This window comes from Musca autumnalis, unplaced genomic scaffold (genome assembly GCF_047663935.1).
Source record: "Musca autumnalis isolate F117 unplaced genomic scaffold, ASM4766393v1 scaffold_71, whole genome shotgun sequence".
In the NCBI taxonomy this organism is placed as follows: Eukaryota; Metazoa; Arthropoda; class Insecta; order Diptera; family Muscidae; genus Musca; species Musca autumnalis.
The window spans coordinates 76119-95430 of NW_027412322.1; the positions used below are offsets into that span (position 1 = coordinate 76119).

Consider the following 19312-nt stretch of genomic DNA (forward strand, 5'->3'; position numbering starts at 1 on the left):
GTTTTCGCAAAAACGCGAGTGATGATTCACTTTCTTCATTGAAATGGAAACGATCCACATAAAACGAGAATTAGTCAGCGATATTTTGAAAACCATTTTTCGCAAATTTTTTAATTTTTGCAGTAGCGATTTCCGCCGTTCTAGTAGATGGATTTTTATGATCTGTGATTCATATGATCCGGCTCGTCGAAAAACTAAAATATCGCGGGGTACCAGCACACTCAAAACGATATTGTAAATACTGTACCCAAAAAATAGGTTTTTTAGAAAAAATATCACACTAAATTTTGGCCTTTGGCAGTAGATTACTCTGCTGCTGTGTGGGCTACATACTCAATATACATATCAGATTATGCGAAATCACGAGTTCATTAATCCTATAATTGGTTTTTCGAAATATCCGAATGCGCGTCCCAGTTACATAAAAAATACAAAAAACACCTGAAATCTGGCTTCAAAATGTCAGCATCCATAAAAGGTGGATGCAGTGGAAATTTTGGAAAGTGATACATTAGAAGTGTAATCTTCATTTTGTATTCTCCTACTTTTACTTTGGACAGATGTCCGTCATTTGAATGGTTTAATCAGAAATCGAATAGCAATGTAAAAAACCTGTTTAGCTTCAACGTGTTTTACCTATGTTTTTTCCTTTACGCGGTCGTAACTACCACGTAAATTAAATTTTTGCTAAATTTTTGAGCTTTATACAAAAACATCTAAAATAATCCAGCAATAGTCATAGTTACTGGTAAACTACAATAGTTCGCGTATTATAATAGTGCAAACCTTGGCTTCATGGAAACTAAAAAATTTTGACTTTTCCTCATATACCCTTCATAGCCTAAAGGCTGAGGGTATAAAAATATGTACAGTATAGTCTCGATAATCCGGACACCACATGTTTCGGCGATGTCCGGATTATCGAATTGTCCGGATTACCGAGTAGTAATGAAAACATATAATTTTGAAAGTTTAAATCATTAATAAGGGGCGTTTACTATATAATAACCTGACATCTAAGGTAAACGAGTTCATATTAAGCAAATATCACGGGTTGCGACCATTTTAAGACAAATTTACCAAATTTACTTCTTATATTCCTCCATCGTAAGGTGAAATTTGCTAAGCATTTTTGTCACCATGTAGTCCACGTACATATAATGATTTCCCTTTTCCATGGTACATGAGCCTCTTATGACTCGCGATAGAACTACAGAACTCATATGCAGTCATCTCATTATGGTGAATATTTAGCGATTTCGATGAACATCACCAAATGACTTCATCTAGTCGACGAACCAAAAAGATATGTTTTTATACAAATGTTTTAGCTTACGAATAAGACAAAATGGAATTTAAATCTTTTGGTTGCATAATTACGAGAATGCAATACAACAATCCTTAGTCGTCATTGATTTTGAATGTCAAATAAAGAAAATAAAAGGGGCCATACGTTTTTTTTAGTTTATTGAATCTACGGTATCTACTCGTTTCCTCGTTTAGTTATAAACATTTCTAGATAAAATGTCCTTGGAATACATTACATGGCCCAAGGGATTTTCTCACTAACCGGAGGGCGAATGAACTTATTCTTTCAGAGGAAAAGAACACGCAACATTGATCTTTCTGGGAACTAGGCTACCCAACATTAGGTTTTAAATACTGTTGCTTATCATAGCCAGGCATCAATAGTTGAGTGATGAGAAAATCATTTGACAGATTCAGATAGTTAATTCCATATTGGTTGTATAACTGAATAAACACTGGCTAGCCAGAAAACCGAGATTTGAACCGAAAACTTTGATAAGCTTAATTTTCTCATTTATACACCAACTGCTATTGCTAAGAACGAAAACGTCAATGAATTAAATAAGAATCTAATACTCAAAAGAGGAAAAAAATATTGGTGTCCCGATTATCGAGGTAACAAAAATGTGTGATGTCCGGATTTCAGAGTCTACAATGTAAAAGATTCTAGTGTCCGGATTACCGCGTTGTCCGGATTAACGAGTGTCCGGATTATCGAGACTATACTGTAATTGTTTTTTATGAAGGAAAACGCAAAACCCACTTTTTGCAAAAGTGTCCGATTTTACTCAGAACTCCCCATATATTCATAATTAGGATACATTTTGAGTCCATCTATGCATGTCTAGCATTCAGAAAATTGGAAATATGTCGGTGAGATTTTGAAAGATACATCTTTTGTTTGCAGGTACATCAAGTTCGAAGTTGAGCTACATATGTCCACGTTTTGGATTAGCCCCCATATAATGGTACTGTCCGATATAATAATGGGGGAAAAATAACTTTTCTACTAAAATTATTGACATAGGTCCATAAATTTGAATAGTCCCCAACTAAAGAAACCACCCGATTAGAGGTATTTTTACGCTTTAAGAACGAATTACCATTTAGTATCCTTAGTGGTAAAAACATATGGTAAATTTCAAATTTCCTTTACAATTACATAGAAAAAAAATTAAAAACTTTTTTGGCAAGCACATCCGCCATTTTTGGTACATGGGTTACGAAAAAAATCGTGGTTTCAAATCTGTTCGCGTTCACAAAATTGGATGCTGCACTCAAAAGTTATATGCGGTTTTACTCTCTTGTAAAGAACAAATATTTAAAAATTCTTATTGTGTTGTAATAAGAACATGTATATATGAATCGTTAGCAGCATTTGATATCTATACGTAGATGCTAAAATAGTCGCTAAATTTATTTTTATTTTCGCGGAAAATCGAAAAATATTGAAGAAATCTTGAAATAAATTTTATTTATTCTAAATCAGAGTCCAAAAAATCTCTAAAAAAATAATTTAAAAATGCGTACAGAATCTAGACAACGCGTAGAAAAATGTGAGACCAAAATTATAAAGATCGCGATTATAACTTGCATATTACAGCAACAACAAAGAACGGAAACTTATTGTTGGAAATTTTTTCAAAAATATATTTTTGGTTAAATACGAAAAATTTGAAAAATAAATGTTAGGAGTTATTCTATTATTTCGCTACATTTCGATCCAAAACCTGAAGTATTTTGCTTAAACTTCTATGAGAAAAGTAATTAGTCATCGTGAAAGTATATTTGCTTTCTGTGATAAGCAATAGAAATAAGAAGTAGAGAGTAATATTGAAATTACAATCAAAGAAAAAACATAGAAGTTAAAAACCGTATAATTCGCGAATTGGTTTAAATCGGTTGAGGTGCATGTGCTTTTCGGATACAGGGAGTCCATGTCTATTAATATGCATGTATTTTCCCATGTTTCATTCAGCAGCCATAGTGTGCCATCAGTTGCATCTTACTATTCAAAAAACCTTCAAGTGGGCAAAAATTACGCGATGTGCATATGATTATAAGGTGCATCCGATTTCAATGTCCGCCTATTAAAAATACGTCAATATAAATTATTTTAGACAGATTCGTCAAGAACTACGGATGTGCCACCGCTATCTATTTTGGGATAAATAGGGATATTACTCCTGAATCTTTGTAATTTGTGACACACCTTTTTGGCAAATATTATAATCGCGTATAAAGGATTACATTTATGCAAAAATAATCAAAGAAAATCGCGGTCCAATTCGCGGAATTGTCAAAATATATTTTTGCAGATTTTCCTACTTTCAAGGTATCTATATCCGGCGTTTTAGTGGATGGATTCGACCGCGGAAGAGCTCATTAGATCCAGCACGTAAAAAAACTAAAATCACGCGGGGTTCAGGGGTACCTGTACGACAGTTGTAAATTTTAAAGCCAAAAAATAGGTTTTTTTCAGAAAATTTACGCACCAACTTTTCGCCTTTGGACTCCTATTACTTGGAAGCTGTACGGAGCATACTCATGAGATATACATCGAACGACGTGGAATCGCGAGTTCTCCAATCCTGTAACTAGTTTGAAAATATTATCCAGTTGCACCATCTAATTATAAGAAAAATTCGAAAAACACTGAAATCAAAACTTCAAAATGTCAGCATCGATTTTAGGGGGATGCAGTGTATATATCGAAAAGTCATACACTAGAACCATGTTGCCCAAGGGGTATTGTTTAGTTCTTTCTTTGAGAACATGTTCGAATTTTGCGAGGTTTGGCCAGAAATCAAAAAAAAAAAAAAAACAAAAAACATGTTTACTTCAACACATTTTTCCCATTTTTTTATATTACCACCAGCGCAGCTTCCACGAAAATTATTTGTTATGGTCCATATTATGAGATCGTAGCTAAAACACTTCAATATATATAAATGTATTCATATTTTATAAAATATATTAACAGTTCGCGACTTATTAAATGGTGAACCTCAACTTCAACGATTGTAAAACTTTTTTGAATATTACCATATATTCTCGGCCGATTTTAGGTATTTGATGCACGAAACGCGCTATATATGTACGATTTCAATAAAATTTGGAATGTTTACCGGGATTTGGCCTAGAAATAAGTGTGCCAAATTGTATCGAAATCGGTTCAGATTTGGATATAGCTCCCATATATATTTTCGACCGATTTGAGGTATTTGATGCACGAAACATGCTATGTATGTCCAATTTTGATGAAATTTGGACTATGCGACGGAATTTGGTCTACAAATAAATGTGAAAAATTATATCGAACTCTGTTCTGATTTGCATATAGCTCCCATATATATATTACATATTCACAGTGGTGTAGGGTATTTTATAGTCGGCCCCGCCCGACTTTGATCCTTTCCTTACTTGTTTTTTTTTAGTTTTTATCAATGTTTTCGGGCAAAAGTGCATGTCATTTGGTATTTATGGTTCCCAGTTGTTAAAAACTTCTCCCATGTTTTAGTATAGCTCCCATATAACGGTACCTACAGATTTTATCTATTTTGAGAATTAGAAACATTGTGGCGTTTTTTTTTTGGGATAGCGTTTGGAAAAGGTTTGAATTGTTTTCGCAGACACTTTCGTCGGAGTTGTGTGAGGTTGCCAAGGAACTTTTTTCTTTGTTGTGTGAGGTTGCCAAGGAACTTTTTTCTTTGCTTACCTTTATACTTCGAACTGACAATTGATGTTTGGGTACAACAAGTTTTTTGTTGAAGAAGTTATTGAAAAATAACTTCGGTGGAGAATATCCACAAACAAAAAACAAGGGAACTGATGAGATTCTGTGGCGAGAATCGAAACTATAGTATTCCCTGCCTTACCCCTTGGCGAACAATGCCAAATCTTTTCCACTAATAAACTAGTTGTTTTAAAATATTAAAACAACAGCAATGGGATTAAGCCAGACTATTTTGAGAATTTTTATTAATTTTTTAGCCGAGGTAACTGTAATTTGACATTTTAGGTTTCCAACAACAAAAATTGTCAACATAGGCACATGTTTTGGTACAGCCCCTATATAACGGTTCATCCCGATTTTAGAAATTTTGAGGAATTTAGTTATTTTTTTTGTCAAAACTGGCTGTAATTTGACACTTGAGGTTCTCGGTGCTCACAAAACTTCTCCACCTAAAATTGTCAACATAGGCCCAAGGGTCAGTACCTCCCGATTTAGCGAATTTTGAGGATTTTTGCTAAATTTTGTGACTAAAGTAGTATACCTGTAATTTTGCGTTAGAGGTTCCGAGTTGTCACAAAACATCTTCTTAAAACATAGGCCCATGTAGCATCGGTCTTATATAACAGTATTCGCGATTTTAGGTGTTTTGATGATTTTAGCTAAATTTAAGGTCATGTTTTGGTAGAAATTGTCAACATTGGTTCCATACAAGGGTATCTCTCTATTTTAAGTATTTTGAGAAGGCACAAAGCTTCTATCCCAAAATTTGTGAATATGCGTTCATGATTTGGTATAGCCCCCATATAACATTACCTCTTGTTTTAGGTATTTTGAGAATTTTGGCTGCATTTTTGACCGAGCTGCTCGTAATATAATTTCTGGAAGAGTAAGGGCGGCGTAAAAAAACAAAACATTGATTGTTTTATTTTTTCTTTTTCTCTTTGATTTCAAAATAAAAAAGTTTCTCTCTCTCCATAACATATCGTCTTAACCCACTTAGCGCCAATTTTTTTGCGAGAAAACTTAAAATTTTTAAGCATTTTTATTTAATTAATATTTTTTTTCTTTGAAAAGTAAAGTTTTCCTGCAAATGAACCTTCTTTTAAAAATGCCGGAAATTTTGAAGGCTAATATTGGTGTATACTTACATGACAATCCCTTGCTTTTTGATTGAGAAAATAATCTCACTACATTCCTAATAAATCACAAAATTCTTATGAATGTAACCTTTATGGTTAACTTTATATGGCATATAAATGTTTCATCAAAAGTCGAAAATTACAAAAAAGTCGATTTTTTTGAATTGCTTGCGTTTAGGGCCAATAGCGCGGAAATGCACAGGTAAAATGAAACTTTATAAGCGTGGAATAACAGAGAATAATAATAAAGCAAAATGCAAAATACCCCACAAAAGTATGCGAAAATACCCAAGTATTAAAATACCAGTGGCTTTAAGTGGGTTTATAAAGTCCCGATATTACTTCAGACGATTATTGCCCCATTATTGAAGGAATACCCTATTACTAAGTTTCATTACACATTCACTTACCCAATATCCAATCTTTTTCAGGTCCATCGGTCACTGGGCGATACTGCAAAACGAAATACAACATCGGACAACCATTATCGGGCCACGTATGTAACCTTATGCTAACCGAAGTGGAGTTGGGGGCAATTAAAGTAGTAGTCGAAGGCACTCCCGGCGATTGTCCCTGAGTTCGAACGTGTAGCGTTATACTGGCCGGTGATGTTCCGACTTTATTGGTGGCAGTGAGGTGTATTTGATATGTGCTGCCACAAACTAATCCCTTTAGTTCTTGGCTGGATGCGTGGCGAGATAATTGTTTCTCTTCAATATTGCCCGGTGTACGCCGATAGTAGAGAGTGTATCCCGTAATGGGGGCATTTCCAGTAAATCCACATTTCCAATGCATAAGGATACTACTTGTCGTGGCACTTGTCACATAGAGGACAGGAGCGGAGGGCGGTACTTGAACCAGCAGCATATGCGTGAGACGATCTGTTCCAATGCCATTATCAACTTGACAACTATAGTTGCCACTATCGGAAACTTGCAAATTGGATATAATCAAATCACCCGAATCCAGTAGTTGAGTGTTGTGCAATCCACCCTGCCTCAGGGGAATATCCGTCTTAAACCAGTCACGTTTTGGCTTGCCTACGGCTGTACATGCCAATGTTACTGTGGAACGCCATGGTCTGACAATAGGTCCCCCAAAGGAGACAATACGTGCTGGTACACGATTTGTGGTAATTTGTGAGGAAACCTTGGAACTTTTTCCTTCACCCACCCGCGTGGATGCTGTTACCCAAAATTGATATTCCATATGGGGATGTAAATTCTTGGCTTCATAGTAGGTCTGCTGTGATGGAAGACTGCGTTTTTCATTATTTAATTCTTCACGGCCATTAACAACCCTTGTGTAGAGATTATATTTGGTAATGACACCATTCGGCTCGTTGGGTGGTAGCCAGGAGACATATAGAGATTGGGGGGAACTAACTACAACCTTAATGTCGGCAGGAGCTTCAGGAGCATCCTCTTCAGTGTGGCAATATATCGAATTCGAGAGTACACCATCACCCATGCGTGTATGGGCCAGTACCTGAATACTGTAGTTGGTAAATTTGCGCAGCCCTGTAAGAACTGTTGTCAATGCTGTTGTTTTGCGGGACTCTACTTCATCCTTGTTTGGGGAATAGTCATCAAGTATGGGTTCGAATATCAATTTATAACCCTGCAATATGCCGTTGGTGTGGTGAATGGCAGGTGGTTGCCAAGAAACCTGCAGAGATTGTGATGTCAAGGCAGCACATCGTATATCTTCGGGTGCTCGGCTGGGAACTGTAAATGGGAAAATAGAAGACAAATTAAATAAATGTACTTTGTCAATGTAATAACTTTAACTTACCATCTTCCATAGTTTGGGCTGAAGCAGGTTCCGATAATGGTCCCGGGCCAACTTGATTAAATGCCTGCACCACTACATTGTAACGGGCAAACTTTTGTAAACCTGTTAATAGCAATTCTCCAGTACCACCATCGCCATCACCAGATACAGATGTAAAGTTATAGGCTGTTGTTCCAGAACTGGCCAATTTATAGCCAACATTATAACCCTGAATATCTCCATGTCTTAACTCCGCCAAGGGTGCAATCCAGCTGACTAATAGTTCGGTGGAAGATAGTGGACGCACAGATAAATTCAGTGGTGGTCCCGCCGGCCTTTGTGGTTCGGTGCGTATTATTAACTCTTGACTTGGTGCACTGCGTCCTGCCGTCCCCTCAGCTATTACACGAAATGCATAACGGGTTGCTGGCTTCAGATTTTCTATTAATGCATTAAAGCTGGGTGGATCCTTGACATCCATATGCTGCCATTGATCCAAAAATGTAGCTGCTGATAGATAAAGATAGTAAATTAGTATACATAGATATATTGTAGTTTTATAGATATGTAGTATTGTAGTACTTTGCGTTGACCCAAAGTAGATGGTTACGACAACAATATAAATTTTGATATAATTTACATATAATTTTTCTTTCAAAATACGTTTCTTACCATCCATCTCTTTGTACTCCACAATATACTTGGTAACATCTCCTGAATTTTGAACTTTCGGCTGCCACTTTAAATTAACGGAACGACTTGAAATCATTGCTGCTTCCAACACTGATGGTGGTTGTGGTGGTTCCTGAACCATAAGTTGTACCAATTGCTGATCGTTGCCATATAAATTGCTAGCTCGACAAAAGTACGGACCGCTATCTGTAGAATCAACTAAACGAATTTGTAATTCTGCCGAAACACCGTCCGGCGTGGCCTCCTGTTTAACTGAAATCCTGGGAAATTCAATAGTTTAATAACGGGATATGAAGTTAAAGTATGTTTTTCGAACAACGTTGTGGACTAGGGGTTAAAAATAAAAAATAGAATGCCAACCCATAGGGGGAAAAGATTCTCGTGCTATAAACATTCTCTGAAAGCCGTAAATATTTTCGATATTAATCTGTGAGCACTAGGGTTATGACTTTTTGACATTTTTTCTCAAATATTATTTCCTGTAGTGAGAACGAATGAACTTTTGCCTACTAATGCCTAAAATAGCATTCATTTCATTATACCCTCAGCCTTTAGGCTATGAAGGGTATATACACTTTCATACGGGCAAAATGTGCCTCATCGAAATAATGGTTTTAGACCCCAAGTATGTTTGGACGAAATGTGTTTCAGACAATTTGGAGTCGATTGAGCAATGTCCGTCCGTCTGTCTGTCTGTCTGGCTGGCTGGAGCGCACGATAACTCTCGAAGGGATGAACCGATTCGGTTCAAATTTTGGCTTTCGTAATATTTTGTCCAAACTTAGTTTAAGTTCGAAGATGAGCTATATCGGTCCACTCCTTCCGGTACCTCCCCCACAAAAGTTCGAAAATGTTCGGAAAATTTGTACGCACGATAACTCTTGAAGGGTGTAACCGATATGGTCCATAGTTTGCCCATCGTGGAGCGTGTACCAGACTTAGATCAGGTTTTAATATGGACTCAATCGGTCCACTCCGTCGGGTACCTCCCACAAAAAATTGTGGAAAAGTTCAGTTTAGGAACATCTCTCGAATCGCTTTGATTTTTGGTTTAGCAACTTGTATTCACTGCCCTCCATACGACGGTATAAGTTTCATCAGGGGCAAGTCCATACTTCCTGAGAAAATAGCCTGAAAGTTGCAAAAAACCCCTATGACACCGTGTGAGGAGGTTGGAGGGCAAAATAACTCTCGAACAGGTCTGCCGATTTGGTCCAAAGTTTGGCCTTAGTAATATTTTCGAAGGGATGAACCGATTCGGTTCAAATTTTGGCTTTCGTAATATTTTGTCCAAACTTAGTTTAAGTTCGAAGATGAGCCATATCGGTCCACTCCTTCAGGTACCTCCCCCACAAAAGTTCAAAAATGTTCGGAAAAATTGTGCGTACGATAACTCTTGAAGAGAGTGGCCGAATTGGTCCATACTTTACACATCCTAATATATCTACCAGATATAGATCAGGTTCAAATATGGACTATATTTGTCCACTCCATCCGGTACCTCCCACTCAAAATTTCGGATACATGTTCACTTTAAGACCTGCTTTCGAATCACTTTGATTTTTGTTGAAGCAACTTGCATTGCTGCCTCAATTGCGATGGTAAAAGTTGTTTCAGGGGCAAGTTCATACTTCTTGAGCAAACATCCCTGAAGTTCTAAAAAACCCCTATGGTACCATATATAGTGGCTGGAGATCCATTCTTTTTAGTATCTCCTCCGCAAAACTTTTGACATTAAATCCTAATCAACATTTTTGTCAGTTCAAACGCCCAAAATTCTTAAAACTCCCTAAATACATGCGTTTTTTGGAAACAAATTGTTTCAATATACACAGGCTGAGGATATATCTCTGTCGGCAAAGCCGACTGATACTTTTTTACTTGTTTTATTATAAAAAAGCTTCCCACTTTGAAAAATATTTTTTTTTTTTTTTTTTTGAAAAAATGCTATGAAGTGAAAAGATCTCAAAAAATGATTTCCTGTTATACGAATGAATGATGCCTATGCCTATTAATGACTAAAATAACATTTATTCCATTTTAAATTTAAAAATAGTCCGGCACAAACCACTTTTAATTTTTACGATATATGAAATAAGGTTATATATACTATAAAATGATGATAAAATTAGTGAGAAACAAACGGTTATGTCATTTTGGGTATGTCGTGTGCCCCTATGTTTTTTCAGTTAAATATCTACTTAGAATGACTTCAAAAAATTGTCAAAAGTTTTGAGAAATAAAAACTTTAAAAGTTTTTTTGCGGCCCCATTTTTTTATCGAATCACTTTATAATTAAGATTTTATGCAATCTTAGGTAAAAACTCATCAAAATATCATGCAGGGATACGAGGTTGTAAAAAAGTCATAACCCTAGTGAGCACTAGAAGAACGCTTAAAGCTGCTTCAGATAATATTTTGCCTCCACCTTAAGCTGTTCCACGTATCGACCAGTCGTATAAGATGCAAGCAACTTATGGACTTCTAGATGGACAAGTAAAAACAATCACTCATCTTTGCCGGAGAAACCACTTCCACAGCCAATATGTCTGATGAGTTGCGTGATGAGCTATGTCTGATGAGCTACTAACAGCAAACTAAGAGTAGTAAGCTAACATGTGCCGCGCGTACACCCATAAGAACGTTAAAAACTTGGGTTTGGGCATCGGGCTAGAAAAAACAACCTACTATGAAAAAACGAAAGAAAAGAAAAACAAACCCCTCTAAACCCCATGATCTGCGAATCTGTGCCTGGAATTGTTGCACTCTTTATAGATAAGGTGCAGTTTACGCATTGGCAGATGTACATGAAAAATACAAGGCCGACATTACTGCCATACAGGAAATACGATGGAACGGGAAAGCCGTCACAACAACACCTAAAGGTGACGCACTGTATTATAGTTGCCATGACACAAAGCTGCAATTCGATTAAAAGCTAAATTCTTCAACATTAGCTTTATTTGCGCTAATGCTCCCACTGAAGACAAGGACGAACAGACCAAAGATATATTTTACAAGCGCTTAGAAGAAACTTATGACCGTTGCCCTGCCCATGGCATTAAAATTATACTAGGCGATTTTAATGCCAAAATTGGAAAGGAGAATATCTTTGGCCCAACAGTCGGGAAATTCAGTCTCCACAGTGAAACATCTGACAATGGTCTGGGGCTGATAGACTTTGCCGCTGCAAGAAACATGGTAGTTAGTAGTACCAGATTTATGCATTTCGATATTCAAAAGGCCACCTGGCTGTCGCCAGATCAAAGAACAAGAAATTGTTGTGATAGATGGAAGACATACATCAAGCGTGTTGGATGTACGATCGTTCCGAGGTGCAAACATAGACTCGGACCACTACCTTGCTGCAGCAAAGGTACGCACCCGCTTAAACGTGGCACACAAAGTGCGAACAGACACTACACGAAAGTTAGACATCGGTAAGCTGCAATCACAACAGATAGCCACAGCATATTCCACTCAACTAGCCCAATTGCTTAATCAAAGCACTCCTCATCCCGATAACATATCAGGACAATGGCAAAACATTGCCCACTCCATGCAAACAGCCACAAAATCAGTACTTGGATACCAGAGACCTCCACCAAGGAATCCATGGTATGACCAGGAGTGTCGTGCTGCTACCGAAGAGGAAAATCTGGCATATAGGGCTAATTTACAATCAGTAGCAACGCGTAGCGCGCGATAGAGATATCGGGAGAAAAGGAGAAACGTCTTTTCCGCAGGAAAAAGAGAGAGATGGAAAAGCGGGAGTGTGAACAAATCGAGATGTACAGGAGCCAGAATGAAGTCCAAAAATTCTACCAAAGAGTGAAACATCAAACTGATGGCTTTGGAACTGGCACATCCTCCTGTAGGTAATCTGGTAACTGATACAGATAGTGTGATAAGGATATGGAATGAACATTTTTCCAAACTGTTGGTATCCAATAGTAGCGAACCTGACGAAGATACCTCAGATCCAATCCCAAAAGATGGTATTGCATGTATACCACCCGGCCAGGATGAGGTAAAGACAGCAATAAACCGGCTGAAGAATAATAAGGCAGCAGGAGCTGATGGCCTACAAGCCGAGCTGTTTAAAACCGGAGGCGACACGCTGATAAGGTGTATGCATCAGCTAGTAAGCTCCATCTGGCAGGAAGAACGCGTACCAGACGATTGTAACCTGAGCGTCATGTGTCCCGTCCATAAGAAAGGAGATAAGACTTTATACTCCAACTATAGGCGAATAAGTCTTTTTCTGATCGCCTACAAGATAAGGTTAGGGATATTGTGCGAACGACTAAAGCCCATGGTCAACGAAATAATTGTACCATACCAATGCGGCTTTAGATCTGGCAAGTCCAACATTGACCAGATATTTACCCTGCGGCAAATCGTGGAGAAGACCTAAGAGATGCAGATCGACACCCACCACCTTTTTGTCGATTATAAAACAGCCTTCGACCGCCCGCTACGTTCAAAGGTATTTCAAGCCATGTCTGAATTTGGTATCCCCGCAAAGCTCATTCGGCTTTGTAAAATGACCCTAACTGACACAAGATATTCAGTTAAAATAGGAAAGAACCTCTCCGAAGAGTTTTGGTATAAAAAAGAGGTTTCAGGCAAGGAGACAGCCTTTCGTGTGATCTTTTTAACATCCTGCTAGAAAAGGTTATACGTGAGGCAAACGTCAAAAGAAGTGGCACAATCTACACCAAAAGCCACGCGTTACTTGCTTATGCTGATGATATAGACATCATGGGCCGATCAGTAAAAGAAGTAACTGATACCTTTATGAAGGTCGAAGGAGAATCTGCTAAAGTGGGTCTGGAGGTAAACGGCGAGAAGGCCAAGTTGATGGTATCGACGCGCAATGCGTCCATTGAGCTCGGACCAACTGTTGAAGTTTGTTCCTATAATTTTGAGGTAGTAAAAGACTTCGTATACCTCGGCACCGCCGTAAACACGACAAACGACATCAGTTGTTAAATAAAAAGAAGAATTGTATTAGCCAACATATGCTACTTTGGTTTAAGTAAGCAGTTTAAAAACAAAGCCACATCTCGGCAAACAAAAATAACGCTTTACAAAACACTGATACTACCCGTGCTGATGTATGGCTCCGACATCAATAAAGTTAAACGTATCGAGATGCAGCGATTGCGTTATCTAGGACATATAATAAGAATGAGCGATGATGAACGCGCTAAAAAGGCGTATAAATTCGAGCCACATGGTGGTGCACGCAGAATTGGCAGGCCCATGCATTGATGGCGCAAACAAGTGGATGAAGAGATGACAGTGGACGAGGTGATGACAACAGAGAGAATTGGAGATCTTTTCTTAGTTCGGTCTATGGAACAAATGTTCTGTAATGGGCCAGCCACTCGCATCGTCTATAAATGTTGCTGCTAGTAAAAGTGTTCCCAATTCTAATCAACTTACTGTTATAGCACGACGTAAAACGATATTCGTATCTAAGCTTCATCCCGATACTACTACTGACAACATACAATAACTTCGGTTTAAGCGTAATTTTCACCAGGGAAACCACTTCCAGCATAGAAACCTACGGTTTCTAGTCAATCCGGCAAGAAAGACACCGCTGCCGTGGGATTGACAAGAAGGCGATCAGTGATTGTTGAACTCTCCGAAACAAGAACAATTAACTTTCCCATTATTGACGAAAGTGCGGCGTTCAGAGGTAATGAAGGCGGGTGGTCTGCTGATGAAACGACTGGTTGCCAGATGACGTCATTTGTCAGACCACATGTCAAAATCGTGACTCTCTGGTATGGTCGTTCTCATTGACCGTTCAAAACGTAGAGCTATAAATATTCTCAGCCAGCACTATATCCTGGTCATAACCTAGGACCAAATGCCAGAACTTATGATGAACATTAATGTTCCCTAGAGCCAATCGGTTATGACTTACAACGTTGGAGTTTTACATGGGTAGGATGTATGTATACGTTAGGAAAATCTAACTCTACTATATATTCCATGTACGGGTAATTAGAGTAAGTGAGTCAGCCCGAAATTTGAGTGTGATGGCTGCAGATTTGACAAATCGGACGCATACGAGTTGGTCCAGGCTATTCCTCCGTCCTGGCACAGATCAAAAGAATCCAAAGGAGGTTGCTGCTCCTTACACAGAAAACTATACAACTACAAACATATGTTCATTTAGGTGGCAGCCTCTGGTACCCAAAGACGAATTTTGAGGCCGTTTTGATGTTGTGGGCAATTATTTATCATTGTAGTGACATACAAATAGAACGAGGAGAGATTTTAATAGCGTTCACATCTCGGTTTGTTTTGAAACTTTAATTTTTAATTGTAACATCTCGCCTAAAATACAATTATGTCCAGGTTTACTACAAAGCCAAAATGTTACACAACCCTAAGCCTAAGTGGTTGGGACAAAGCCGACAGATTCTTTTATTACTTGATACTTTACAAATTCGTCCCCCTTAATAAATACTTTTCTATTAATATTCGAATTGATCAAATCTATTGCACTTGTGTTTAAATAACAAATTCATTTCATGTTATTTAAATTTCGCTCCCAACTCCCAAACTGAATTTCATTTCAATATTTAACACAAGTGGCAGAGGAAAATACTTCCAGTGGGACTTGTTAAACATGAACAAAAAAAGAAATTACACAAAAAATGCAACAAAATCAACGACAGGAAATAATGAACAAACGAACATAAAAAAACGAAATGCAACTACAAAGGAAAAGTAATGAAGAGGTTTACGTACTTGTAATTTGTCGATGGATTCAGTGTACTTTTGCCCGAACGCATCCAAACGATATTAATCGGTTTGTCACCGCTTACCGAACACTGCAGTATGGCCGTATCGCCCTTCTTCACAGTTACCGAACGTGATGTCGATTGGAAATAGGGCGAAGCTTTTCATATTTCAGTTGTGCCAAACGCAACATCAGCATCAACAGCAAACAGGTCGAACAGCAAAAGGGCGTCGTCGGCAACGTCATCAATGTGGTGGTGGGTCCAACGATATATGGAATGGAGCAATAAATGAACGATAGCATAAAAATTCACAAAAAAGGTAGAACGAAAAGGCCACAGAGGCACATTAAATTAAGTACCAGGCGACATAATGATTACAAGTGGGACTCTAAGGGTCTGGGAGATCAATTGACTAAGCTGTAAGTTGTGTGTATGTGCGTGTGTGTGGCATGCAATACTCCTGGGTGATGTCATTTGAAATTGGAATGTGCTGCAATTTATCGGAATTCATGGTTGACATGTAATCAGCACTTCATTAAACTGTTGTTAATTATACATATGTATGTACATATACATATGTAGGTACATATACATATATAATATAGGTAGACAGTAGCCCGAACGTAATAGTTTTTTTAGTATCTTGGTTGAACTGGTACCCTTTCTTTCGGAAAGAATCTATAGAAGTACCTTCTCTTTCGGAATAATCTATGAAAGCACCCTATCTTTCGGAAAGGATCTACCTTTCTTTTAGAAAGGGTCTATAGTCTTTCTATCTTTCAGAGAGTTTTTGTAGAAGCGCCCTATCTTTCAGAGAGTTTTTGTAGAAGCGCCCTATCTTTCAGAGAGTTTTTGTAGAAGTACTCTTCCTTTCCAAAAGGGCCTATAGAAGCACCCTTTCTTTCGGAGAGGATCTATAGGAGCACCCTTCTTTCGGAGAGGATCTATAGAAGCACCCTTTCTTTCGGAGAGGATCTATAGGAGCAACCTTTCTTTCGGAGAGGATCTGTAGAAGCACCCTTTCTTTCGGAGAGGATCTATAGAAGCACCCTTTCTTTCGGAATGGTCTATAGAGGCACCTTTTCTTTTAGAAATAGAAGCACCCGTTCTTTCGGAAAGGATCTCTAGAGGCACCTTTTCTTTTAGAAATAGAAGCACCCGTTCTTTCGGAAAGGATCTATAGAAGCACCTTTTCTTTTAGAAATAGTCTATAGAAGCACCCGTTCTTTCGGAAAGGATCTATAGAGGCACCTTCTCTTTTAGAAAAAGTTTATAGAAGCACCCGTTCTTTCGGAAAGGATCTATAGAGGCACCTTTTCTTTTAGAAATAGTCTATAGAAGCACCCGTTCTTTCGGAAAGGATCTATAGAGGCACCTTTTCTTTTAGAAATAGTCTATAACCCTTTTCACCCTTTCTTTCGGAAAGGTTCTATAGAAGCACCCTTTCTTTCGGAAAGGATCTATAGAAGCACCCTTTCTTTCGGAAAGGATCTATAGAAGCACCCTTTCTTTCGGAAAGGATCTATAGAAGCACCCTTTCTTTCGGAAAGGATCTATAGAAGCACCCTTTCTTTCGGAAAGGATCTATAGAAGCACCCTTTCTTTCGGAAAGGATCTATAGAAGCACCCTTTCTTTCGGAAAGGATCTATAGAAGCACCCTTTCTTTCGGAAAGGATCTATAGAAGCACCCTTTCTTTCGGAAAGGATCTATAGAAGCACCCTTTCTTTCGGAAAGGATCTATAGAAGCACCCTTTCTTTCGGAAAGGATCTATAGAAGCACCCTTTCTTTCGGAAAGGATCTATAGAAGCCACCTTTCTTTCGGAAAGGATCTATAGAAGCACCCTTTCTTTCGGAAAGGATCTATAGAAGCACCCTTTCTTTCGGAAAGGATCTATAGAAGCACCCTTTCTTTCGGAAAGGATCTATAGAAGCACCCTTTCTTTCGGAAAGGATCTATAGAAGCACCCTTTCTTTCGGAAAGGATCTATAGAAGCACCCTTTCTTTCGGAAAGGATCTATAGAAGCACCCTTTCTTTCGGAAAGGATCTATAGAAGCACCCTTTCTTTCGGAAAGGATCTATAGAAGCACCCTTTCTTTCGGAAAGGATCTATAGAAGCACCCTTTCTTTCGGGAAAGGATCTATAGAAGCACCCTTTCTTTCGGAAAGGATCTATAGAAGCACCCTTTCTTTCGGAAAGGATCTATAGAAGCACCCTTTCTTTCGGAAAGGATCTATAGAAGCACCCTTTCTTTCGGAAAGGATCTATAGAAGCACCCTTTCTTTCGGAAAGGATCTATAGAAGCACCCTTTCTTTCGGAAAGGATCTATAGAAGCACCCTTTCTTTCGGAAAGGATCTATAGAAGCACCCTTTCTTTCGGAAAGGATCTATAGAAGCACCCTTTCTTTCGGAAAGGATCTATAGAAGCACCTTTCTTTCGGAAAGGATCTATAGAAGCACCCTTTCTTTCGGAAAGGATCTATAGAAGCACCCTTTCTTTCGGAAAGGATCTATAGAAGCACCCTTTCTTTCGGAAAGGATCTATAGAAGCACCCTTTCTTTCGGAAAGGATCTATAGAAGCACCCTTTCTTTCGGAAAGGATCTATAGAAGCACCCTTTCTTTCGGAAAGGATCTATAGAAGCACCCTTTCTTTGGGAAAGGATCTATAGAAGCACCCTTTCTTGGGAAAGGATCTATAGAAGCACCCTTTCTTTCGGAAAGGATCTATAGAAGCACCCTTTCTTTCGGAAAGGATCTATAGAAGCACCCTTTCTTTCGGAAAGGATCTATAGAAGCACCCTTTCTTTCGGAAAGGATCTATAGAAGCACCCTTTCTTTCGGAAAGGATCTATAGAAGCACCCTTTCTTTCGGAAAGGTTCTATAGAAGCACCCTTTCTTTCGGAAAGGATCTATAGAAGCACCCTTTCTTTCGGAAAGGATCTATAGAAGCACCCTTTCTTTCGGAAAGGATCTATAGAAGCACCCTTTCTTTCGGAAAGGATCTATAGAAGCACCCTTTCTTTCGGAAAGGATCTATAGGAGCACCCTTTCTTTCGGAAAGGATCTATAGAAGCACCCTTTCTTTCGGAAAGGATCTATAGAAGCACCCTTTGTTTCGGAAAGGATCTATAGAAGTACCCTTTGTTTCGGAAAGGATCTATAGAAGCACCCTTTGTTTCGGAAAGGATCTATAGAAGCACCCTTTGTTTCGGAAAGGATCTATAGAAGCACACTTTGTTTCGGAAAGGATCTATAGAAGCACCCTTTGTTTCGGAAAGGATCTATAGAAGCACCCTTTGTTTCGGAAAGGATCTATAGAAGCACCCTTTGTTTTGGAAAGGATCTATAGACGCACCCTTTGTTTCGGAAAGGATCTATAGAAGCACCCTTTGTTTCGGAAAGGATCTATAGAAGCACCCTTTGTTTCGGAAAGGATCTATAGAAACACCTTTCTTTCGGAAAGGATCTATAGAAGCACCCTTTGTTTCGGAAAGGATCTATAGAAGCACCCTTTGTTTCGGAAAGGATCTATAGAAGCACCCTTTGTTTCGGAACGGATCTATAGAAGCACCCATTCTTTCGGAAAGGATCTATAGAAGCACACTTTGTTTCGGAAAGGATCTATAGAAGCTTCTTTTCTTTCGGAAAGGATCTATAGAAGCACCCTTTCTTTCGGAAAGGATCTATAGAGCACCCTTTCTTTCGGAAAGGATCTATAGAAGCACCATTTCTTTCGGAAAAGATCTTAAGAAGCACCCTTTCTTTCGGAAAGGATCTATAGAAGCACCCTTTCTTTCGGAAAGGATCTATAGAAGCACCCTTTCTTTCGGAAAGGATCTTTAGAAGCACCCTTTCTTTCGGAAAGGATCTATAGAAGCACCCTTTCTTT

The 19312-nt window shown here is 38.4% G+C and overlaps 1 protein-coding gene across 1 annotated transcript in view; it reads right to left on the bottom strand.

Moving 5' to 3' along the window:
• The window catches only part of LOC141388198 (cell adhesion molecule Dscam2-like), a 145230-nt gene that overhangs the window by 42785 nt on the left and 83133 nt on the right, over window positions 1-19312 (bottom strand). Inside the window, exons 8-11 of the mRNA XM_073958222.1 lie at window positions 15424-15574; window positions 8629-8909; window positions 7978-8466; window positions 6594-7910 (exon numbers count right to left, since the gene is read on the bottom strand). Of these exons, the coding sequence (XP_073814323.1) occupies window positions 6594-7910; window positions 7978-8466; window positions 8629-8909; window positions 15424-15574 (2238 nt within the window). The remainder of the gene's footprint in view (window positions 1-6593; window positions 7911-7977; window positions 8467-8628; window positions 8910-15423; window positions 15575-19312) is intronic.